This window comes from Gobio gobio (assembly GCF_949357685.1).
Source record: "Gobio gobio genome assembly, chromosome: 21".
Taxonomy (NCBI): Eukaryota; Metazoa; Chordata; class Actinopteri; order Cypriniformes; family Gobionidae; genus Gobio; species Gobio gobio.
In genome coordinates, this window is record NC_137117.1 from 26,956,501 (window position 1) to 26,983,251 (window position 26,751).

Genomic DNA, 26,751 nt, shown 5'->3' on the forward strand with positions numbered 1-26,751 from the left:
AACAGGGTCAGACACCTTCCCCTCCACAAAAGCAATGATCCCAGAGCCCTGGCATCTCCATGTGAGCTATCTCGAGATCCTCACACATCATAAGCTTGGCCTCTCAAGAACCAACTGCTGGGCTCTGACAGGGTTGAGAAAACAAAACATAAGCTGTTGGGCCAATATATCGAGGATGCGGTGGTATCATATGATCTTTGAATGATCCGGACGTTCCATCCAACAAGGTGCCAAAATAGTGCAAAAGAACATTTGAATTTACAGTCATGATTGGATTGTCCGTTTTTTACAAACATAATTCAGGTCTGACATATGCAGGTCAGAAGTGATATAATGTTTATTCACTTGTCTAATTAGCATCAGTCACCATAAACACACAAAAGGGCCAAATGTCCCATGGGGCTCCTTTCAGGGAGAGCCGAATCACTGACATGGCAGAAAAATCAGCAGGATCTCTGACACTGCCAGCGAGAGATCTTCTCTTTACTAAGAAAGCCTGGCACGAGGCCACTATGGGTCAACTTTTTCCAAAATTGAGTCATTCCTCAATGTTTTAGATCCTTTTTATACCAAGATTTGTTTTGCTTGTTTGGAACACAAATCCAAAACAGCCAATTAACACAAAGAAAATGTAAGTGTCTGCAGCTTTGTTAAGTGGTCTAATCGCAGGAAGAGTAAGATATTTGGCAACATGAAAGAGGGAAAGAGAGAGAGAGAGACAGCTGCATTTCAATTATGCAATGATGTCATTTAGGCAGCTTGCAAACATACAGTGTTTACATATTTAAACATATAATATTGTATTACAAAATTGAATAACCAAGTCAGATTGACCTTACATGCCATTTCACTATGCATTACAACATTAATGTAATGTCCAGAGCATTAGCATTTAAAGGGCACAATCCTGTACCACTACAGAGGTGAAGCAGGCAGTAGGGGCATGGCGAGCGGTCATATTTTTTACAAGCTCTCGATTGATTAATGTAACTGGTGGAGATGGGTTCCCAAGAGAGTGTGTGGGATGCTCTCTGATATGCAGCAAATTTTACAAGGAGCGGTGGTGGGCTTGAAAGTGGTGGGAAGAAAAGATCCCAGCCAAAAGCTGAAGTGAGAAATCCATCAGGAATGCACTCTAGCTCTTTTTATCCCCCTCCCTTCGCTCCCAACAGCTGCTGCCATAACTCTACTGTATTTCCCCCCTCTCATTGTTTCAACTATCCACATGGTTGACAAGCTGTCAGGACCAGTGGTGGGAGGAGCCAAAGCCTTTGCATGTAAAATGTTTGTTATCCTCACTTTAAAAGTTCAAAGCACTTTGATCCCTCAGATAATCTTTAAAAAATAGTTTTGTAATTTTGATACATTTACATTTACATTTTTATACTATAAATAAATTTGAAAAAATCAAGAGTTTTCCTCCAAAAGGTTCAAAGGAGTATTAAAGTTGTAATGTAATGAAAGAAGCAAATATTGTGACTTATATCAGAGTCATCAAAAAGAAAAGAAATGTAGGGACATGGTTCAACTCATCGGTTGGATAGAGGCAGATGCGAATGCAAATTTGCAGTTGTAAGAAAAAGGCGGAGTTTACACAAATTAAATGATTGGAGAAGTTCAGCAAACATCAGAGAAGTCTGTTGTTTCGCCAGAAGATGGAGTTATGACATTTAGATTGAAAAGAATTAAGAGGTCAAAAACAAAACAAAAAGAGAAAGAAATCAAATGAAACCTGCACGTTCACAATAAGATAAATTGCATGCATTTAGAAAATAGATTGGGCGAATCAACTGCCAACTTTAACAGAAGTACACTCTTAAAAATAAAGGTGCCAGTGAGAACCAAAAAATGGTTTTCACGGTGATGCCATAGAAGAACCATTTTTGGTTCCCTGAAGAACCGTTTTGTGAATGATTCTTTAAAGAACCATTTTTTCTAACCATTTTATAGTCTAAAGAACCTTTTTTCACTACAAACCTTTTTTCACTGTGCAATGGAAAGGTTCTTTGGTTCTTCAAGGAACCATACACCCCGCCAAAGAACCTTTTTTTAAGAGTGAAGTGCCATGTTAGCCACCTGATCGTGTTTCTCTCCGATATGGCTGACAGGAAGAGGCCTGCTGTGTTTTTTAGCACTTTCTTTGAGATGAGCAGTTGCATTGTTACACGCATCATCAATCAGAGGACCTTAGTCCAACAGATCCAGTGGCACTTTAGAGCTCTATAGACCTCAGAGCACATAGCTGAACTCTTACTGAGCTCCTATTGTGCCATCTACATCTCCAACTGAAAGCATCAGTCTCCATACTTTAACCTTCATAGATGAGCACAATTACAGTTTTTCTCAGTCGCTTTGGTACATTTCTCAGATCAGAATTGAAATTCTCAAAACTACCTGTTCAATTCTCACATCATTGTGTCACTTGTGCACATCAAAAAAGCAGTTTCTCATTTCTTTGAACAAGTTGCAAATGCTTGTGTACATCCATGCAAATGATTATGTACAATTTTCTGCTGTTTCCTACATTATCAGTTGCTTATGTCATGTTGATCAAAATGTATTATATTGGGTCTCTGTTGAATAGTCTTACCCCCCACAACATTTAGGCATTAGTTTATAGCATAAGCCTTTACATGCAAAATGGTTGAACAAGTTGTCATAATATGTCAAGCATATTTCTATACATTTTCGTTAGACGTTCATATTTCTACTTTTGTTTTTCTTATTTTTTTCTTTTGTGCTATGCAGTGCTGTCTTTTTCTCTCTGTATCGCAATGACATGGTCTGTCAACAAATTACAGTACAAACAGTAAAAGCGTAAATGTGAATCTTGTCCAGTCTCTTACAATCAAACTCAAACATACACTAAGGTGTAACCAACAAATTACAATAATTGTCATCAAAACTTTAGCCATAGTTTACATCAGAACATCCCTCCAGAGTACACTGTTATATTGACAACACGACTAAGCAATTTGACTGTCTTATCCGTACACAATGATACAAGGACTTGTCATTCTGATGGCACTGACATGTTCATTGACACAGATATTTACTTTTGAGAGATGAACTAAGGATTTTGAGCAAGAGACTGGCTTTTGCAGGTAATCCATGGTGTTTTGCTATTTGTACGAATTGTTTTGAGAAATGCATTTACTGTTTTGCAAATGTCGAGGATGATTCGATAAATGTACCAAAGCGACTGAGAAAAACTGTAAATGGATAGTTCACACAAAATAATGGAAATTCTGAACCTCATGTCATGAACCTCATGTCATTCCAATGACATATTTTCAATTATTTCTAACCCTACCCATAACTACCCTAACCCTAAAATCAAAGAGAAATAATAGGTGAATAACACTGATGTCGAAGCACCTAACCCTGGTTGTAAGCCTAAACTTGACATAAACCGTAAAGTTGTCCAACAAATCTGATTGGTTGATTGGAATGTTGTTCCAGGATCAAAGATGATGTTGATCCAGGAACATACTTAGTGAAATCACATTCACCATGTGGGTCATACAGATTTGGAATGACATAAGGGTGAGTAAACGATTTCACTTTAGGTGAACTATCTCCTTAGGTTTTAGATACAGAATTATGAAGATAATGAACACATTTTGAACTGCTTTTCAGACAAACCATGTGTATCTCTAGCAACTGCAGAAACTACTTTAGTATTTGATGGTGTTGTACCTGTACTCTGGCCTCGGTGAGCTTGGTTCTCTGGGCTAGTTCCTCTCTGGTGTAGATGTCTGGATAGTGTGTCCTTTCGAAGGCCTTCTCCAGCTCTTCCAGCTGCTCGGCTGTGAAAGTGGTCCGACTGCGCCTCTGCTTCCTCTTCAGGGGCAGGTCCGGTTCAGACTCCACGTCCGAGCCTTCGTCCATTCGACCTATCAGAGAGGATAGAGAATGAAAGAACTGAGTGCGATGCGAACGTTACTGTAGGAGTATCAGGCATCTACTTTCTATAGAGACGCACTTCCCAGAAAGCTCTCTGTTCATGAATACCGATTTTGATGTGAGAATGAATGTAGACCCAAAAAACAGACGGATGGCGGTATGGTGAAATAATACAGATTCATGTGTCTTTCAAGCGAATATTATTTCAATGCACAGCTATTTATATAAGCGAAGCTCTTGTAAATACAATCCCACATCAGTGCGCATCCCAGTTCGCCCCGAGGCCATAGAGGGAAAAGGGGGGAGTTAATCTCCACAGACCACCTTAGCGATCCTCGTACTGGTATTCTGTGCTAAAATGAAACAAAACTGGCACTTTGCACATAACTCAAGTGTTCGATTGAGTTCATTTAATTAAATGCCATCTGCAATATATTCTTGCCGTCTTTAAAATACGAGCGGTGGATTATCTGTCAAATGCAGCCATGTCAACTATAGCATTTCTGTTTAGTGGTTAGCTGGAGAAAAGATGAGAAACAATGAGCCCAAATCTGATCTAATGCAAACCAGAGGTGTGTGGGTGGCAATTCAAGCTGAGTAGCTTAGTGATGAAACGAAAATGACACATTAGCTTATCCATGCTGTGCAAAAGAGTGACCTTTATACAGGTGTGTGAATGTTATTGCAAACTTTGCAAATAATTACAGCCCAGCCGACATTAATATTAATAAGTGTAAACATACTGAATGATAAAAGATTGATAAGATTGATGAAAAAACCTCACAAACAATAGAGATTCCTTCATCCCATTCTTTAGTCACATCAAAACCCTTTCCACATATAACAGGGAAGATCTTACAGCCGGTTTTTATCATTTCATTTGAGTTGATTCCTTATTTATTTCCAGTTTGGCTGGCACTGGGCTGATCCTTGAAAATCCCTTCAGCAGCATTGGGGGCCTAGCTCTGCAGACACTGGCCTTAATCCAGGCCATGACTTCCCGCTAAATTGAAGCAATTCTACATTAGTGATGGCTGAACCCTGGCTTCTTATTGGCTAATGCTGGTGTGGGCTTCCAAGACTGGCCCCTCTGAATATGGTTGATTATATATATAGGAACCGAGTGGGTTGCGTTCTGCTTTTCCTTATATTAGGGATGTTTTTTCACAAATAATCGGGATTCATTTAAATTATTCTGATATTGATTTTTTTTTAATGATTTAAAAATAAATCTATTTAAATTAACCTTCAACATTCATTGAACAGTTTCAATGCACAAAAGGTTCTTTATAGTGGAAAACGGCTCTTCAGATCATAAAACAAAATGGTTAATTTAAGAACTGTTCATTGAGGTTATTTGGGGCACTGAAAAATGGTCTATGGCTTTGCTGTGAAAAAAAAAAACCTTTTTGGCTGAAACTCTTCCCTGTATACTTCACAGCATTAGCAGAATGAGAATTTCTTCCATTTTTAAAACAAAAGGGATGTTAACTGAATGAATCTGGAATCCAATCCAAATTTAATTGAAACAGGAAATCTGTATCAGTGCCCAGCCCTACACAATTTAACAGTGAGCTTCAGAACATATATTCTACACCCTGAACATCCACTTTTTACCGGGGTCATTGGAAAGACTCAGTACAGTAAGAACTGGTTTTTCAAGCTAGGTGAAACACAAGAGGGATTTGAGAGGTAATTCGATGACAGTAAAACTTATAGACACAGCATATCTGTTCACTCCAATTCTACACCATAGGGGACAGCAATGAGGCAAATATAGAGAAATTAGAGAAATATATTCTTACACAAACTCCTAATGTTTATTTTTGTTCCGCAGAAGAAATCAAAATATGGTTCTATTCCCCAGATACGTGTTCAAATGATTCTGAATGATTCTACATTTTTATGTGAAAACTTTGTTTTTACTTTGCCCCTGTCCCCTGACATTGGTGTGGTTACAACAATAAATGCTAACCAAGGGCAACACCAGATTACAGAATGAATATTTTTGCACGTCACTATATTTGTTTGTTGGACTGTTGGACAAAAATAGCCTCCAAACAAAAGCACAACAATGAAAGAGCCATCAAAGTGGCTTCGACTCCAGGCCAGCTCTGTCTTTTAATTAAACAAGGAATTATGGGATTACAGAGAGGTTCTCATTACAGGCCACTTGAGGAGTCCTCTGGTAGATGTCTTTTTGTCTCCCAGAGCTCGCGCTCAGGAATTCTCGACGGATTACACATGGCCGTAGGACATGAGGCCGCATTAATTAAATCAATTCTTTTGCCTTTTCTTTTAAGATTCATTTTGCCAGAATTCTCCCCTCATCCAAACACTCAGCTAAAAACATACCCAAGTGTACATATATATTGGAACTCATGTTCTTTAAATCCCTTTGTTGGTTTTGGAGAAATTGTGACAAAGTGATTTGGTTTTGACTCGCCATGACGACCACTTAAGGCTGGTGCGGGGATCTATACTGATTGTTTTTCCAAAAGGTAGCCACCACTTTCATTGAAGACACAACATTGAATGTATATTTTCTTCCCTACGTGCTGCTAGCGATAGTTCACCCAAAAAGGAAAATTCGAACATTATTTATTCCCCTCATGCAGTTTCAAACCTGTATTTCTTTTCTTCTATGGAACACAAAATACATTTTGAAGAATGTTTTTGACCATGCAATGAACGTCAATGGAGTCCAAAACAAAACTGCCATAAAAACTATATTTTAGATTGGATAAAAATCAATTATCCGATCAACAATCCCAGGTTTTTTTGTTTTTTTTTATTACTTAAATTATTACTTTTATTCAGCATGGATGCAATAAATTGATCAAAAGTGACAGTAAAGACATTTATGTTACAAAAGATTTATATTTCAAAAGAGCATAACTATTTTCAACATTGATAAGAAATGTTTCTTGAGCAACAAATCAGCAAAAACATTTTTTTTTTCAATCTAACCGACCCCAAACTTTTAAACAGTGTAATTCCGTCCACAATTATTCGAGCAGAATTTTTTCGAAACAAGCAATCAACTTCTCAATTTCCGCACGATTTTATCGTCAGACAGATGAATGAAAATCAGGGGTACAAATCTCAAAAAACGCAATTTGAAAGACTGCAAGCTTGATGCAGTGGTCCCTGCATGACTGATGAGTATGTATTCTGCCACATCTCATTCTGCCCTTGTCACAACAATTACAATGTCATATAGCTGCCATAACAGAAAACCCACAAGCTGCTCCTCAGCCAGCCCTGCAGAGACAGATAAAACCAGAATAAGTTTGACAGCACTCTCCTGCTAAAGGTCAGCATCTATCGCTCTCCTACTCGTAGTATAATGAGGACAGGATTATGGAAATGAAACAGACGCTGATGCAGATACGCGTCTAAACCTGGACCTCATCTTTGTCTCTGCGAGATCCCACGATTGACATGCTGGGTCCCATCACACGAATGAGACCATGGCAAGTACCCAGATCTGTCGAATGTGCTGCGGCATAAATGTAACTGAATATGTCCCATTTTGTCTGAGATGGCCTGGAGCAGACGGCAGCAAAAGCTTTTGAATAAAGGTAAATAGAGCAAAAGCTGAGTTTTAAAAATAAAAGCCAAACCGCTAATCAGAAAAGAACAGGAACATTTAATTGCAATAAGACGACACTCTTAAATCTATTAAAAAGTTAAAGGAATGCTGATAAAATGTTTTTATCTTAAAATGTGGGCTTAATTAAAAATTCCCTGTGAATATTACTCCTTTATCCATGTAGTCCTCCAGGGTTCGTGGTATTGTTCAATTCAATGTTTCAAGCAAAAGGATGCAAAAACACGGCATGAATTTTCGAAACCGAACAAGATAATCTGACAGCAAATGAGTGATGTTTTCTTTCAAACAAGCTCTGACAAGTACCCAAATCCTATTATTTTCTGAACTTAAAATCGTCTCTTTGCATCCCATCAGTTATTAAGAGTGAACGTGCCCCATGGGATCAACCTGATTTGTAGCACTTACACATCAAAGGCAGTTAATCAGAGGAGAATTGGCCTAATATATCTTGAATAAGAATTTGATTAAAAGGCCTTTGGTGAAACAAACTGAACCAGAAGAGTCGCTGTAACACTTTCGCTCCATGCAGCCAACCTGACTGAGCTTTTTGTTGACAGCTGGGCGTAAAACCGAGAGAGGCTACATGGCGGACAGTGATTAACCGCTACGGGTGAGGAGTGAGGCCAAAGAGAAGTCATGACCACCCAACATAAGCCTTCAGACCACTTCCATCACCGATGAGCCTGTGAGCAGATGGGATATTCATCATCACGGCCACACTCAGACCTCTTTCTCCTCTCTGTTGTCTTTTTATTTTCATTCCCTCGTTCTCGCTCTCTCTCTCCCCTCCTAACCTTTCCTGCCACAGTCTCTGTGTAAAGAGCTAAAGGGCCTGGGGTAAAGTGTTCGTCCACAGCTGCACATTCCACTAAGCTTAGCATGGTAGCACACATTTACACATTTGTCTTCATCAGAGTTGGCTCTCAAAACAATATAATACTCAGGTCGGTCCGGTATTTACTGAGGAGCAACAACTGGCCTCCTTGTTTCTGAAACATATGTACTCATCTTTGAGAGTCTAACTGGGTAATCACACCAATGATTGTCCCATTTATTTCTAAATTATTACAGGTATAAATTCATTTGTGGATCTATTTACATCTACTTTATCATTCACGTTGTCATCCAAACATATCTGCACTCTCGGGCCATATGAATAAAATACTGTATAGATATATTCTATTATTTTATACATTTATTTGCACTTGCTTCCAAAGAATCTTTGTGATTTAAGAGTTGCAAGGCTAAAAAAAAAACTATAACTTCCCATTTTCTGTTGGCCAATCTCCACAATGCAAGGAGGTTCTAGGTAGTTACCATTAGTGACGCACCTAAATTTTGGTAGCCAAAAATATTTGACCGCAACAACAGCAACAAAAATGACACATTTTGTGCACACAACATGGATACGGAAAACAAGTAAACATGTTAGCAGTGTAGACACACTACACAGTGACCAAAAATGATGCTTGAATCGCAATAACATTTGTTCAAATGCAATATCGAGAGGCGGCTCATTGCTGAAAACTGTAAATGGTTTCTCACCTTTAAATATGACAACCTGAACAGCATGAGTACAATTACCCAATCACCCAAATTTAAAAAGAAAATGTCTTTACAGTTTTTGGCTAAAAGAATAAATTGGTGTATTAATTTAGCTGTAAGTCGGTTGCTATGTGGTATACTTACTGACCTAAGTCAAAAGATGCTATCCCATAGTTTCTATGATATTGTGGGCCATACATAAGTCTCAGGACAGTCAAAGGGATTGTTTTCACTGCCTTATTGTCCAATAATCATACATTTGATTTAAAAAGCCACACAATTTGATTAATCATTCATGTTTGTATAGCATGAGCTATGTGCCAAAGTGTAATGCCTGGTTAGGAATTTAGCATAAGTATGAGCAAAAGTAAAGTAATGGTGATGTTACTAATACATTTTTTTTGCGTTATTCCAAAGATGAGCCAAATCAAATACATGACAATGCAGAAAATCTGATGATGCTCAAACTTAATAGCATTTATTATTCAACATTAAAGATATAACACTGTTAACCATAATGCGTTCAGATTTGTGTTTAGAATGAAACCAAATAATACATACAAAACCAAAACACAATAGTCCTGTGCTAAAATGCGCTCCGTTCAGATTTGCTTTCTGCTCCACATTCATTAATTTCTTTCCATGGGATAAAGGAGGGAAAGCGGCGTCATTTTGGCTCCCACAACAAACAATTAGCCCTCCTTTCTTTTTGTAGCATTCAAAAACATTTGAGAGAAAGAGAGGGAAGATGTGAAGGAGAGGTGATGGGTGATGCTCTTTTATAGGTCTTGTCATGTGCATGAAGGCTCAGTGGGCTTTTTGTCTACCGTGCCTGTGTGAGAGTGTGCTCACCTTAAACAACAGAGAGACTCAGGGGCCTCCGTGGCCTTTCAGGCCCAATAGAAGACGCACCTTAGGGGGCCATTTAAGCCTGAAAAGAGGCCTGACAACCCTGTGCAGCTCTGAGGGCATCAATAAATGCTGACATATTGACTCTCTGTGCCCAAGCACCACTGGAAAATGCTGCCTGAATATGAATCCATTTAATGGCAGGGAAAAGGGGGTGGCAGTGCAGAGAGACAGCGAGAGGGACACTCTAAGGATGGCTTGTGTCTTTTGGGTTTTGAATGTTCTGGAATGTGGTGACTGAAAAGATGTTTTGACAACGAAACTATAACTATTGACAGATAGGATAAAGAATGTGGAAGATGGAATATGTTAGGATAATAAGACTTACTTCGGAAGTCATGTCAAAGTTATCAGATCCACACAGGACATGAATGTGAAGATCGCATCTGTTCTGCTGTATTAGCTGAATTTCACCGCACTGCTGTTTAAGAACAACTCTGAAATGGTTCTTAAAATATCTTTAGGCAGTTGGGATTCTTTATAGATATGTGCAGCGCAGTCGATTTGGTGGGAAGTGCTGACTTAACTTGGTCAATGGAAGCCGGAGAGAGCTCTAATTTAGTTTCTAGCTGAGAGAAACTGAAAGGCAGGTGTTCGTTTACTTCCCGTCTCATTCTTTCTTTTTCATATTGAGTTTTCATTTCCTGGGATTGAGATCTTGCTAATTGAGGTCAAAAGCAATCAGCACTGTGGAACTTAATCAAATATCTAAAAGGTGAGAAAGACGACAAAATCAGCCATTTAAACTTCCATGCCTTTAGCTTATTAAACTACAATGTGTGTGCGTGCGTGCGTGCGTGCGTGCGCGTGTGTGAGGACAAAAAAGATGAGCATAATTTATCCTTTAGCACATTTCAGTTGGAACAAGAATCTGTGCACCATGTAAGGTGCCCCACATGATACATTATAAGCAGAAAATTAATTTACTCATCGTCATTTTGTTTCAAACTTAAAAAAACAAATTTCACCCAGAAATTGCTAGTAAATTCTACAAATAATTGCAAAGAAATGGCAAGTGAAACAGTGGAAAGACTATAATAGTATTTTCTTATAAAACGTGCTCCAATAATCTTTCTGTCTTCTGTGGAATGCAAATGAAGATAGTTTTGAAAAATATCCTTTTTGTTCATTCATTGAAAATCAATTTGGTACAATGTCATTTTGGGCCCAGTTGTTTTATTTCACAGAAGAAAAAAGAAAGTAATACAGGTTTGGAATGACATTTTTAGTGAATAAATGAATTTTCAGTTTCTGAATAAACTATCCAGATGTTCCACATACAGTGATAAATATTAGAAGCACAAAATGCTATTGTTAATAGCCATTGTCTTGTGTCAAATGAATGGCTGAACTGAAAAACCATTACAGATCTATTAAAAAAAGTGCGTGGGGCGGGGTTGGCCTCAGATAAAAGTTTCCTTGCATTACTGCAATAAAGTAAATTTGCAGAAAACTTTATGCTTCTCCATGTGAGGCCTTCCCTGTAAATACTTAGAGTAAAACTGAGGCTGAACTTAATTCCATCCTCACAAAGATGTTTGTGTTATCATGGCTTTATGTCTTAGCAAACTACCATTTATTAAATGCAAAGCCTTTATCCGCTTTTCCCACAGCGGTGGCGTGTGTCTCTTCTTGAGATAAAACAGTTGCGTAAACAAAAAAATGCTGAATGTCAATTTTACCACTGACTTAGCTTATGGGAAATCTTAATATATCAATGTGAGCTTTAAGTGGACAGCCTAGGGCTTAAATACAAATGCCAAAAGTGAAAATAAATAAAAAGGCATAATCATATTTCCAAAAGAAAAGCAAATAAATAGTCAGAGATGGAGAAAAAGTGATTTGAAATGCATCCATATAGTGCATCTTAAAGAAGAGGTAAGCTTTTCTTTGAGCGGTCTGTCAAAACACAGACCCTATAACATGAATGAGGGGCTCTGATGTGTTAACGTGCAAACCCGCTAAACACAATTCAATGGGGGCCGCAATAGCTCAACGCTGCATCCAGAACAGTTGTTTTTAAATGACAAATCTCATATCAAGGGATGCCAAAAAAAAACTGTGAGCGGTACTTCCTTTTGTATACTGCAGGGTGAGAGAAAAAAGTCCATGTGGAAAGAGTAGCCTGAAGAAAAACTGACAATGGCTGCATAAATAAGCCCATTAGTTAAAAATGTACGACAAGTGCCCTGTTTGAAGCCTGTGTGGGGAGAGGGGAGCGGGGTAGACTCCCTCACAGCTGCCTGGCCCCTCTGCAGCTCTCACACTGCCCAGCACATTCACCATTTAAGTTGGTGGAAAAAATCTGAGCAAATTTCTGATTTGCAACACTCTAGGAACATGTTTATTGTCTTTGTGCGAGTGCAAAACACACATATAAATAAAGCTAATGAAGAATCTCGGGGTGAAGCCGCTAAAGAGCATAAAATGAGAAATTTTATGGCCATAAGTAGCGTGGGCTGATGGTGATTTTTAAGCCATTGGACCATGTTGTTCGGCACTAATCATTGGACGGATGCAGCGCAATTGCCCTCCTCACTTAATTACTGTTACCTATAAAATGGGCCATGCTTTAGTCATCAAAACTGGACAGTTTTCTAAGGGTGTTTGTGTTACCAGAACCGATTACGGAAATAATCATGGTCTTCAGATTGAAAATCTAACTTCCACCATGAGACATTTAGGGTTAGAGACCTTTTAGGAGGTGTTAACGCTACACTGTTTTCAACTAAAAATGAAAATTTTTTTATGCCTTTTGGTCGTTAATTTACACGTCAACAGCATTTTGGAGACCTCAAATGTCAGGTTTTTGAATGTAATATTGTTATCGTTTCCGTGTACACTACAAAAAGATGAATTTGTGAAAATGGTGACGTCTTAGGCGCATAGTTTGTGAATACAGCAGAATACAGCGTTTTTAGTCGTTTTTGCGGATCCGTTTGAATGAGGATCATTTTGACAACGTTGTCGTCTGTGCACAAAGAACGCAAAGTATTTTTAGTTCATCGTTGTCATGTAAATGTACCCTTCGATTACTTTTTTTGATTTACTTCCCTTTGACTTACTTTATCTTGTGCCAGACTATAACATGCTGTAAACAATCATATTCAAGCTCAAGTGACTAAATTATTGCTCAAGACTAAAACAATGATCAAATCAACAGCCTTATATTATCATAGTGCATAGTGTTATATTTTCACAATAGATAAGTTATTTCATCCCAGAGAGATTCATCAACTTGTGGATACAGACAGCTATTAAATTATAATGATGTAAACATTGCTGCAATGAAGGCATAAATCTACTTTCAATATCAGTTCTCTTAGAAATATAGCATAATATCCATTAAGTTACACAAAATCACGAGAAAAAAAACCCCAACTAAAACAACAGGTTTATCATCGATGTAACTAGGTCAAATTAGGGCAGTAATGAGGAAAACCTAGAAATCACTTGTTCGTACACATTGCTCTGCATCTGAAAGACTTCATTTGGCAGTGTGAAAGCCATTCTCGATATTCAGCCAAAACTAAATTGCTTTTATTCATGTCTAAACAGAGTCATTGTGGACCGGAGGAGAATGCAATTATACTTCTCGTGCCAGACAGAAAGCAATGCATGCTCCCTAAGCTTTCACTAGCCTCTTTATGGGTCCTCAATAAATAACTCATTATAGACATGATATGTTGTTTGTGTAAAGGAACAAGTAAACAAGGCTGCTTGACAATGAGACCGAGAAGACAAGCAGATGGTATGAATGAATGCTAGTATAAAACAAAGATGAAGTTACATAGAAAAATAATAGTTTATGTTTTTAAGCTTTCCTTAATCTGGCCCTTTCTGTGTTTACAACATCAACCTGATCTGTAAACTTTTAGTAGCACATCACAACAAACTCAAAATAAGACGAACATTAAACACTACCAATAATCTAAACCAGTAAATAAATAAATAAAATATTTTTTTAAATAAAAAGTAGTCTCATGCTCTTTAAGCATATGAAAATAAAGCAGAATGCAGGTTTTAAATTATTTTGGAAAATGTAGATTCCTATTTTATTCAAACAGTGCTATTTAACCATATGGCATTAAAGTTGAAAAATTAAACACACAGCCTTGTTTTGAAACCTTAAACCTTTACATGGAGGCCCTATAAATCCCATTGACTGCATTAAGACAAAATTCAAATCCTACAAACAGGCAATTTCAAGTCATTCACTTGGAAAATGCTCTGTTTAAAACGTCAAAAGGAGGGTGACTCTTTTCTTTTGCTCTTAGATTACCATATTTCTCTCAGGCTTGTGACACCTGCAGCCCACTGAGGGCGTGCAGAACATAGGACTTTACTTCAAACAGCCCAAAGGGCTGTGGGTTTGGGTATTGACTGCCCTGAGCTAGTCCAGCTTGGACCCCTCCAACCGCAGATGTACATTAATGCAGGAAAAATACAAATCTGGGCAGCAGAAAGGAAGGCAGTTCCTTTTAACATGCTGTTGTCTAGCTTGATCGTGTCAGTTTGAGGGAGCCCATTCAAAGGTATTCATGCATCTGCTTTTGAGGAACAATGGCAGCTAGTTTATAAACTGTCTCTTTTGGCTGCCTAAAGGCTTTAGACACCATTGTTTTGCTCCTCTTAATAAACTTTTGGAGGAGTTCATCAACTTGCCTGAATAGCCAACGCAGAGAGGCCAAAGACACAAAATAACAGACGGTTGGCTTTCCCCTTTTCTTTCTCCCTTTTGAAGTGACTGTCTTTAAATAAGGAAAAAGGGCTGTCAGACACCAGAATAATTTTTGGCCAAACAAAAAAACAAACCACAGCAGGAACAAAAGTTAATTCACAGAAGAATGGAGGACTTGACTTTTTAAATTAAACTGATAAAGGTGCACCTTGAAACATAGCTTAAACTCTCTGACATCACATGGTAGATTTGTTCCTACAGTAATTAATGAGCTAAATGATAATTAATGGCCTACATTATGTAAATCTTGATGGGATTTTAGTCAGAGCAGCTTAAATTCAAGTAGGCTACTTTATTTAGAACGTTTTGTCTAATAGGTCAAGTAAAAACGTTTACTACAGTAGTCTTCAGGCCAGGAAAACAACAACAACATTGAAATTGTTAGGCTAATTGAAATATTTACATTTTATTCGTTTAAAATAACTTTCAATCTTATTCACTCTACTTTTGTCTTACTTTTTTCATTAAAAATAAATATAGGCTACACACATTATGGCCAATGGGCTGTTTTGACTTACATTTTCAAACAGAGCCCATCCCGTTATTTTTGTCTATTCAATGACCCTACATTAATAGTGTTTATTTATCGTATTTGTACACGGACACCTGCAGTGGATAAAAACTGCCGGAGCAAATTATCATTTGCACAAACACACATATGGACCTATACGTTTCGACATTTGTGCTCAAAACGTTATAAGATCTATCGGCAAAAGGTTACTTTTCCTTTGGTCTGTTTATGAGTGCCCTGAACCACGTTTGGCACTCCTTCTTTGTGGAAGGATTCCCTTTTGTTAGATGATCAGTCTCCCATTGGGTCTCCAGACAGGATTCTTGGCATTTGTCGGCAAAAATGAAAGAAGGATTAAGGAATGGCTACTGAACACTCCATGGTAAAGGAGTGGGCAGCAATTCCCCCGATTCAAACCCCCCTCTTCCACTTTGGTAACTCCTCTTTTCGTATATTTGTATTCCCAAAGAGGCCATTAAAGCTGGTTTGAAAGCGATACGAACAATACGATCAAAATCAACAAGTCGAGTCGTATGTTGAACGTTTGCTAGTCTTTGCTTGTTTCCGGGCAATTAAAGTATAGGCTACATATATTAGCTAATTGCTTCTTCTTCTTCTTTTTTTTGGGCATATTCCGTAGCTATATCCTATATTGTTGGGTGAAATGCGTTTATTTTACAATGCGCTGGTAGAATTTAGTCTAGTATTTTGTAGATAGGCTAGCCTGCTATAATATATAATGCTACATTCACGTTGTTTCGGATAACAATTGGCTTAATTTATTTTAATTTAGGCTAATCGTTCGCAACCGTTCGCAACCAATCCGCGTTCGAAATGGTATTTAACATATTTTAGACTAACGAATGAAACATCTAGGTTTTTAACATGGGTTTTTATATGGGGCCACCAAGAGCTCCGTGCTCTTTCAATTATACAGGGCACAAATACAGCACTAAAGCGATGGCGAGTCCAGGGCATCAAAAACACTTTTGTGACATTACATAGGAAGCCCGGAGGCCAATACTTTTATTAGTGTCAGCAGGAGTTTTCCCTAGTCGTTTGTTCGTTTTGTTCTTCTGGTCTAACAGGATGCCCCCCACTCTACAGCACAGTGCAAATCTCTTAAATCTAATTGTATGATTGCCCAAAACATCCCATATGTTGCATGTCAGGACCAACCAACCAAATAAATAAATAAAATGAATGAATGATTTAATGAATGAATAAATGAATTAGGGGGAAAAAAACCCGGCTGATATCTAAAAGCCATTCGCACAGTAATATGTGCACTGAGATAGTCCTTGTCCCACATGGCAATACATATTTTAATTAATAGACAGGCCGTCTTAAAAGCAGCACTGGCAGTCTGTAATATGATGAACTCCCATTGTCGTGGTGTCACCACAAATGTTTCCGATAAGAAAAAGCACCCAAGGATCAAAGACTATAAGCCTCTCAATTTCCTCCAGACGCCTCTACTTTTCTGCACCTACTTTCTATTTTTTCTTCCCCTCTCTCCCTTAAACATCTGAAACACACAAAATCCTCTTCATTGATCCGCCCCAGGTTAACAGGTCAGCAAAGCTGTTGAAAATAATTGCATATTAATATTCTGTTCTAGTGCAATCTTTTGACATTTTAATGATTAACGTCAAATACTATTCGTCGCTATTCAGACACTTTGAGTCGAATATTTACGACTATATGTAAATTAATAATACTCCACATAATCAATGATAGATCTGTCAAAACTGTCCCAAAACGAATTCAAAGAGAGAGGTGCAAGACATGGTTTTAAAAAGCTGTCAAAAGATGCAGGAAAAAACAGAACTAATACTGGAATCGACATTCGATTCGTTCCACGAATTAAGGACCTGCATTTGGTGCAGGCCTAGTTTTTGTATGAATTTCATCCTGGGTGAACGTTTGGAAAAATAATTTCCTCAGCGAAGTGCTGGACTGAAGTTAACTAGCATGTAATTCAGTTACACTGCAAATGTTTCACGAGGCAACGCCGTTGACACTAAACAGGCGCTCTGGTGTCATGATCTCTGGATTAGCATTTTCACAGGATCTCGTCGTTAGACGATGACCTTGCAAAGCGATTGGTTATACAAACGTCAGACTTGTTCTATTAATCGGCAGAAATCTACTGTCTTCCATTACTGCCCAACAACAGTTTTGTGCATTTTAATTACAGCTAATTCAACTAAATAATAGCAGGAAACGCTTAACATAGCAGTGTCCAAGTTGCAACATTACATTTTACTTTGATTAATTAGGCTTGGTCTACTACAGTGAAAAAAATTGGCTATAATTACCAAGCTCCACAAAATGCTTGCACGTTAACTAATTCTAATTTATTTTGCATTAAATTATAATTCTGTGAATACACATTTATTTGAATACTCTAATATTAATTATTATTATTATTATTACTATACTACTACTACTACAAAACGCCCCCCACCTCAAAATTCCAATGAAATGTGTTGGGGAAAGGGGAGGTTAATCCGAGTTTAATACATTGATGCAGAGCGCAGGACCGCGGCTGTGATGATTGTGTTATCTCTTCCCAACATTTGGGTCTCCCTCAATTTCAGCCCAGCCAAATAGCTGCGAGAAAGTGCAGATGGAGTGACTCTCGATGCCTGAGGAAAAAATATTAATAGCTAAATAACTTCCCCATACTTTCACTAAATCTCTCTCTCTCTCTCTCTCTCTCTCTCTCTCTCTCTCTCTCTCTCTCTCTCTCTCTCTCTCTCTCTCTCTCTCTCTCTCTCTCTCTCTCTCTCTGCCCATTCCAGATGGATTTGTTTGAAGTGGTCTCCCGACTCATCCTATGGTCTTCTTTCTTCAAACGAGGCTTATTTCAAAGTCTCAAATATACAGTATATAACTTTGTTTCTCTACAAATATCTGAGAGCTACCCGTTTGCATTTCATTCTCTCGATGCAATTAGCCTTTTGCAGCATTCTCGAAACGAATGACGAATGCTCATTAAGCCTTTATGAAATATCCGCCACACGGAAAAAATATTGTAGGCTATAAATATTGTATTTTTGAAAATGTGCTTCTCCAGCCAAACGATTTACGTTCAACGTGATCACTTAACGAATTAATTGATTTATTGAGGTGGTAGTGCCACTGCCACCCCATAGGGTCGTGTTGAAAGAGTCATAGTAATTTTTAGTCATTTACTAAATCTAACACACTTAGGCCCTATCAGGTAAGAAATGCACCGAATCGTTTAAATAATCTATTTCGTTCTTGTGGGATTAGTCCCTAAACGCCAAATGGGGAAATCAGTCAATCTCCATTAATTGGCCGACAACTTTTTCTCTGGGTCAAATGACACTTTATTGGTCGAGTAAAGCACCGCATGTGCGCCCGCCTTTCGTGCTCGGATCAAAACACTGTGAGTTAAGGGGGGCATAAATGTCAGAACATGAAAAATAGGAGCACAACAACTGTGAAAATTCGTTAAATACAAAATGACAGGTAGATCTGACAGGTAATTTCAGAAGTTAAATAGACAGACTTGTGTTTTAAACCAGCATGATTATGAACAAAGAGTGGAGTTTTGGCTTGGTTATGAAGCCAGGGCTCTTCTCTCTTTGTTCAATAATTTCACACCCATAGTAATACAAAACTGCCCAATTTGTGCACAAATAGTCTGCTTGGGGTCTCATTCATTTTCGATGTGTTTGTGCGTCAAATCAACTAAAATAGACCAAAAATACAATAAAACAAATATACGAACAAGTGTGAGAAAAATTTTTAACAAGAAATTGTGCCGAAGGCAAGCTAGTGAGGGCCGTTTAAAGATGAAAGCGAAGAGAAAGAAAAGGCTCAATTTAATCTGCTTTAAAAACCTTTCAAAATAACGTTGTGCTTGGAACTCAGGGAGTGAGAGCTGATTGGGGATAAATAAGTTTCTTGCTATGCCTGTGAGCTATTACACCCATCTCCAACACAGCCGCTTGTTCAAAAGACACGTTTTCATTACGAACTCTAATAAGTCTTAACATTATTAAATGCCAGTTGGATGATCAAGTGAAACAAGCCCCGAGAAAAAAAAAAGTCTTGAAAAAGATTGCATTTTAGCTCCAGCTCTCTTGCATGACACTGTATATAAAGCTAAATGTGAAAGGACGTTTCACAAAACGTAAGACAAATGTGGAATGTAAATAAACATCACGGATATTTACACAAATTATTCATGAATCCTAGCAGAAATGCATGCAAGTTTGAAATAGGCTATGCATATTCATATTCTCAACGCACAACGTTTAGGGCAATGGCAAAAATTTCTAATCACGGATTGTCACTTCGCATATCCGTAATCCAATAGCTGTGGCTCCTGCTGGCCTCTGAAGAAAGTCCACAGAGGTTGCATGAGGGCTGAGTTTGCGCGCGTAAGCACACATACACGTACACACAAACAAACATGGGTTCTAAAACAATAGAGCTACACATTTTAGTTCAATCGTGCACACAGTCGTGTTAAAGGCCATTTTAAATAGTGCAAAATAGGACGCATTCTCTAGAGAAAAGCCCGAGAACATCCAATTTGTTGTTCCATGTATTAAAAACATGTTTCTTGAATACCAATAAAAAACGGCGAATTTCCCATAACCGCGTAGTAATGCTAAAATAATTTTAATATTGGAATAACATAAACGTAATGACGGGCCGAGCACCTCTATAAACCATCTCTCTAAACGTCAGCTAAGAAACACAATAGTGATTCCAAAAAGAGCAGTGGGCATTTCCAAACAAGAATAAAACATTTTGCACCCTCCAAATCTCATTCTATTCCAACAGACGATTCCATAATATTACAAAACTATCTACCAGCAGGGTGTATTGAATAATTCATCTCTCCATAGTTCTCCTCTTGGCTCTTTGTTAAAAGTTTTCCCCCCTTTACGGATTTTTGAATGTGAAAGGAAGGGTTCATTCCTTCTATCGAAGGCTTTGCTTTAGATTCCTCGCTCCAAAAGAACTTCAGTGAAGCAGAGATCTTTGGACTGAGGTTCATCTTCAAGTTTAAAAAAGTGACTGTCACAAAACGAAAACGTTTTGTAGTAGCCTATTATTTTAAGCAAACAATTCGACTCTTGTCTTATTGAGATCATTTTTTTCTACCGAGATGAGTCATCAGACACGACAAAAAACATCTAAAAATGATTCAAATTATTGCAGGGGAAATGCTCATTACTCGCTGCCAGATGGAAAGGTCTGTTAACGTGCGAAATAAGCGTGCCGAATTATCGCGAGAACCAGCCGGCAATGTTGAACTTATGGGCTGTAATTGATATTGATTGCCACATCGGTCATCTGTCAGTTACCGTTTTCAAGGGACCGTTTCCTCAGCGTCAAATCAAATGAGTCTGTTATACAAATAGATCAAGGCCTAAATACCATCCGTCAGAGCCAGTATAAATACACACTAAATCAAATGACTAAATGACAGTTGAACAAGCAGAAATCTCAAGCGATTGGGAAAGACGCTGAGCACTGACACAAAAATCATACACCGTGCAGATGCCCAATGAACTCAAGCGCAAAGTTTACTTAAACAAGTAGTCAGTTTTTTTTTTCTGCATATAGCCTACAATCAGAAGACAATTTAAACGATTTACCTTTGTCTCCTAGTATGCCGTCAATGCTGTGCTTGGTTTTTTTCTCCCCACTGTCATCTTTTTTGTCGCAATCGTCCTCATCGTCTTTTTTGCCGAAACGCGCACGCAGAACCCGGCTGATAGAACTTACTGATGGGATAATTTAAAAAACAAAAATACTAATTATAGTAGGGAAATAATAATAATGCTAACATTAGCTATACCTGTAATTTATAATTAATATAAGTATGATACAAATAATAAAACTAGTTATCTAATCAATTATCATTATTTTATTTTCTGTTCAATTTGTTAAATTATGTATAAAATAATTGTGATAGAAATTAAGCTGGAGGACATGATAAAAAAAAAGGGGGTTGCTTACCAGATGAGGCCTCACCTGAGGGAACTGTACTTCTGTCACACACACCGTCCTTCAACAGTTTGTCCCGAATCTCCCAACTGAACATGCCGGGATTTTCGCGCTTGTATTCTTCGATACGTTTTTCCACGTCAGGTGTTGCCACCTGCTTTTGTGTTTGATTAAAAAGGCGAGGAGATACAAAAAGAAAGGGAAAACATAAAGTGTGGGTGAAGAGGGGAAAAAAGACGCAGGACAAATTTTAGGCTACATTAACGTGCCCAGTGTATCTTTTCTTCCTTTTACTTTTAGGCTATCATCTTATCTCAAAACGTAGGATTTAAAATGAAATCATTCATAAGCTAGACAAATAAAATTATACAAAATACCCTGCATAGTAATAATAATAATAATAATAATAATAATAATAATAATAAACCTACTCTGGGTTTACTTCCTCCTATTGCTCCAGGACGAATCGAACCAGTTTCTTGATACCGGCAGAGGATCTTGGACACACAACCGTGGGAAACGCGAAGTTGTCGGGAGATCACGCAGGGACGGATGCCGTGGTGAGCCATTTCAACAATTTTGTGGCGGATATGATTTGGCAAAGGCCTGCCATTGATGAATACTCCGCCAAGCTGATTCACTCGACCTTGACCCAGAGGAGTTGAAACTGCAGTAGAGAAATGGGAATTAAATCTAACTCTGGCAAGCTATCACTAAATCCAGGCAAAACGAGTCAAATAATAGGGTAATAATAATAATATATTTGATATACAAATATAACAAATAGCCTACATGAGAAGCACTTTGAATTATGGAATCACACTTTTTAGTTTAGCCTAAATATCTTAAAAAACACAATAATAAATATTTGTTTTATTCTTCCAATTAAAACAAAAATAACCCCAAATTGAATAAATTGAACTTAATGCTCTTGCTACTTGAATTTCTTGACAAATTCTTAGTTGTTTTGAATTGTGTTTTCTGTAAATTACTGAAAGAAAATCTACCAGAGAATTGTGCATTTAATGCAATTTAACAGATCTCTCTTGAGTGGTCCTCTCGGCCTGATGTGTCCTGCATGCGTCCTGCTTCATTCGCATGTTGTGCAATTATTATGTATAATCCTTTGTGCATTCTGCATTCACTTGCGCCATTAGATCAAGTCAACAAATCCTACAGTGACGGGTAGGCTTAGTATTTGGAAGTTTCATTAGATTTGAACCACATTAAGACGAATTTTGCCAGCAAGAAAATGTCCCTGAAAAAAAATAATTTATTCTGATGCACTAAATACATCAGAATGTAATAAAGCCACAAAATTAGAACTTAAACAACTTCCAGAATCGAAATCTCGGAAATTGCGTACAGTCTAATTCGATAATTTGGTATAGCCTTCTCGCCAGTGAAAATAGACACTTTAAAGTATTTAAAACCATTTTTGGCTAGAATAAATCTGTATCTTGCAGGCCTGATTTTGTTTACAACAAATATTTACAACAAAACAAAGTAGCTACCCTACACCTGTCCGACCAACCTTCCAAGGGGAATCCAGTGCGGGGATAGTTCTGTCCTGGAGCCGGTCGCATCATTCGCGGTACTGTTCCCGGTAAAGATGACATTCTACTTTTAAGAAATGACGAGGCACAGTGAGGCTGATGATTAAACTGCGAAAGCAAGTCCAGACTTGTTGATGGATGTTTCCTTAATGACTAAAAATGCACCGAAGTCCTCTTTTCAAAAAGTGGGAAAATGATTTAAAAAAATTGATATCCAGCCAGACTATCGCGGGGATGTGAAAGCTCCAAAAAAATCAAACAAAGATAAACACTGTCGTTTCGTGTGGAGGGGGTCATGAGCAAAATAACTACCGCAAGAACAAGATGCAGCGCGCGCCAGGGAGGGGGTACTCCAAACGCTCTCGAGTGAACAAAGGTTACTTAATTCTTTGCAGTGTTTTCTTAAAAGGTCTGATAGTTTTGGATGACAAAGTCTGCTTAGGGGTTGGGAGTAGTTGAAGTGGATAACTTTAGCGCGCGGTGTAGGAGGGGTGTCGCGCGCGCCGATAGGCTCTCGCAGGCTTCTTTTATTCATGTGGGCATGGAGGGGAACAAGCAAGTTTTTTTTCGACCAATCACAAAAAGCACAGGGTAAGACAAACACGCACGAACACGCGGAGTGCCTAGCTTTTTATTCACTCCATCAGATTGCCTTTGAGCAGAATACAAAGCAAACATTTGATTGATCGCCTGCTATTTGTTGACAAGGCCTAAAAGTCATAAGCTAATAAAGAATCACGTCTTTAGATAATTATACTTAAATATTTTTTCCCTCCATATAAACCTCCAAATAAAATTATAGATAAGTGTGTTTTGGTCATTCATAGTCTCTCAAATCACTTGGACTTGGACAATTGCAACAGGCTCATGGGTTAGTTTACCTAGTCCGTCGAATAAAACAAATCTGGTGTCTGTGCTAATTGATTTGTTCTGTTTTACAGTAACATAGAACCTTTAATTAAAGTAGGCTACAGATAAGCTAATGTTCCCGGTAGGACTTGAACGTTCGAACCGGGAATTGCGCACAGCAATGATTAGCTGTCGTTTTAATCAGTTTACAATAGTTTAGCACGACTGAAAACCCAAGAAAAAACTATGTTTGAAAAAAAAAAACATAAGCAGAAACTGAACAGAACAGCACTAAACGAAAATTATACTTTACAAAAAATAAGACAGTACAAGAATTCGTATTGTGGACAATAATTGTTTTGTTTTATCGGGACCATTTAAATGTCACAATTATCATGTTCAGTCTTCAGATTAAACAGTGAAAAAGAAAACAGTTAGAGCAATTGCATTTTAAAACATGTGCGGGTCATGAAGGCGAATACGCCTAATAATAATTTTCAATAATAGCCTAAATCATAACTTAACATCAACAATTAATTTACATTCAAATTGGAATAATATTCCATTACATTTTATATAGGCCTATTATTTATATAATTGTATAAATCTAATGTTAATGGTATCTTTAAAGGTTAGAAGTGTCTCCTGAAATAGCTCTTCCTTGAATCAGATTATTCATTATCATAAATTCATCCATGTCTATAAACATACATTGACTGTTCAAAATCAACCTTCTTGTTCAGGGAGAATCGCATTGAATTATAACGTTTAGGGTCCCTGTGATGAAACACTAAATGATCAGTGATTGTTTATAGGCGTCCCTTTGTGTGCAAGGACATTGGAATTCAACTTTAAGAACATGCATGCAGAAATGACTTGAAAACTTCGCTTTGGTGTTAATAATGGCATCGTTAATTTGTGTGCATTGCTGGTTAATATATAGGCATAGGCTACTTCCACATGACTAAGCATGTCACATCCCAAGGGACCAGTCGTTTGAATGCCTTTGTGGTCTCTTAAACAGAGATCGGGGTGAAGCAAGACAGCACTGCTGTTGCCACGAGTCATTTTGGCAAAGACTTCCCCATATCAGTCTATAAAGAGTGAGGAGATTAAGGTGTAACAACATCTACTTTAATTGTGAGTAGAAGACATATATATTGTCTGGGGATCATCATCACATTTCAAAGACACTTGCTTTAATGTGTCCCTTATTTTTTTACATCGCTCATATGGCCTGGTCCATGTCATTCATTATTGAAATATATATATATATATATATATATATATATATATATATATATATATATATATATATATATATATATATATATATATATATATATATATATATATATATATATATATATATATACATATATATATATATATATATATATATATATACATATATATATATATATATATATATATATATATATATATATATATATATATATATATATATATATATATATATATATATATATATATACATTTTGGTTACCAACTCAGTAATCAATTAGTGAACAACGTGTACTGCATGAATGGATAACAAACCTACAAAATAGATTGAAAAAGTATAACTTCCAGTTAGGTTGCATGTGCCTGCATTAAATATCATTTAAATATGGTCTACAATAAACTTCTTCTAAGAAACACACCACTTGCTAGAAACTATGTCCTGAAGACCCTTCTTTCTTTTGACTTCTTTCTCCAGAATTATACAAGGAGATACACGACGTGTATGCAAATATATGTAGATTCACACGTGGCCATTGTTGGTCTAATGTGAAAACCATGTTGCATATTACGTCTTCGTCATCTACGAATGACATAAATCATAGGATTTCTACTTTTAACCGATATGCCACAAGATGGCGATAAAGAACCATGTAATTCCTCAGGATTTCCTCAGTTTTCACTAGGATTTCACTCCACTTTATGTCCCAGCATACACAGTCATACAAAGAGCTGACTTACTGTACTGACTTACTGATATACTGTGGTTCTGTAATCATAGTTAGCCATTGCTTCTATAGTAAAAGGTTTTAAATCATAATATATCTCACAAGTCTTGTATTGTTGTCCTATGAGACAGTGAGAAGAAGAGCAAAGGAAAGTGCATATCTGAAGCATGAATGCAAGAGGAGACAGGAGAGAGAGGAAGAGGGAAAGCGAGCAGGTGCACCAGATCACACAAAGCCCAGCAGACTATGGTTGAGTTCCATATGACACTTTTAGCATTGGGGCAGAATAACATTCCAGCTGGAAACATTTAAGAGTGTTAAATCACTGGCTTGGTAATGACATTTTGTCCCCATACATCACTGAAAGCGAGGCAAGGAATGTCTGTGAGGTAGTCCTGTCTTTCTCAGGCATTCCTAGCTATTTCCACTGCACAGTAGCGTAGATGAATGTAGATATGCTTCATAATAACTAGCAAAACAGATGAGGTCTGGTGCAGCTTTTCAAGCCCTTTTTATTCTACTCGGCTATCGCAAATAACGAATCCAGCCTTTAAACCAAACCACAATTATCTAAATTATGTACTTGCCTACTGTTCTGGGGTCAGTAAGATTTTTTTTAAATAAATTAATACTTATTTATAATATATATACTTATTTATAATGGCCCTGGACCACAAAACCAAAAAAGAAAAATCAATAATTTTGACCCATACAATTGGCTATTGCCACAAATATGCATGCAAATTATGACTGGTTTTGTGGTCCAGGGTCACACACAAACACACACACACACACACACACACACATATATATATATATATATATATATATATATATATATATATATATATATATATATATTAGTGCTGGGCATCGATTAAAATTTTTTTACTAATTAATCACACTTTTTTTCTGCAATTAATCGCGATTAAACGCAAGTTTTTAATATTTTACGTTTTTAATATTTTGATATTGTAATAATTTCAGTTACTCTCCAAATTAATGTATAAACAATTTAAAGACATCATATTTTAAATATGTGTTGCATTGTCATATTTTTATGAATGAAGGCCATTATCACTGATACTAAAGTGTCTATGAAACATTAATGACGTTACATTACAGTATAACTGAAAGCTCCCAATTTC

The 26,751-nt window shown here is 37.3% G+C and overlaps 1 protein-coding gene across 1 annotated transcript in view; it reads right to left on the reverse strand.

The window, feature by feature from the left end:
- The window catches only part of pax7b (paired box 7b), a 50,332-nt gene extending 27,046 nt beyond the window's left edge, over positions 1–23,286 (reverse strand). The window contains exons 1-5 of the mRNA XM_079803072.1: positions 22,763–23,286; positions 21,660–21,895; positions 21,241–21,385; positions 20,877–21,005; positions 3,700–3,896 (exon numbers count right to left, since the gene is read on the reverse strand). Of these exons, the coding sequence (XP_079659198.1) occupies positions 3,700–3,896; positions 20,877–21,005; positions 21,241–21,385; positions 21,660–21,895; positions 22,763–22,847 (792 nt within the window). The 5' untranslated portion in view covers positions 22,848–23,286. The remainder of the gene's footprint in view (positions 1–3,699; positions 3,897–20,876; positions 21,006–21,240; positions 21,386–21,659; positions 21,896–22,762) is intronic.
- Positions 23,287–26,751: the final 3,465 nt, after the last annotated feature.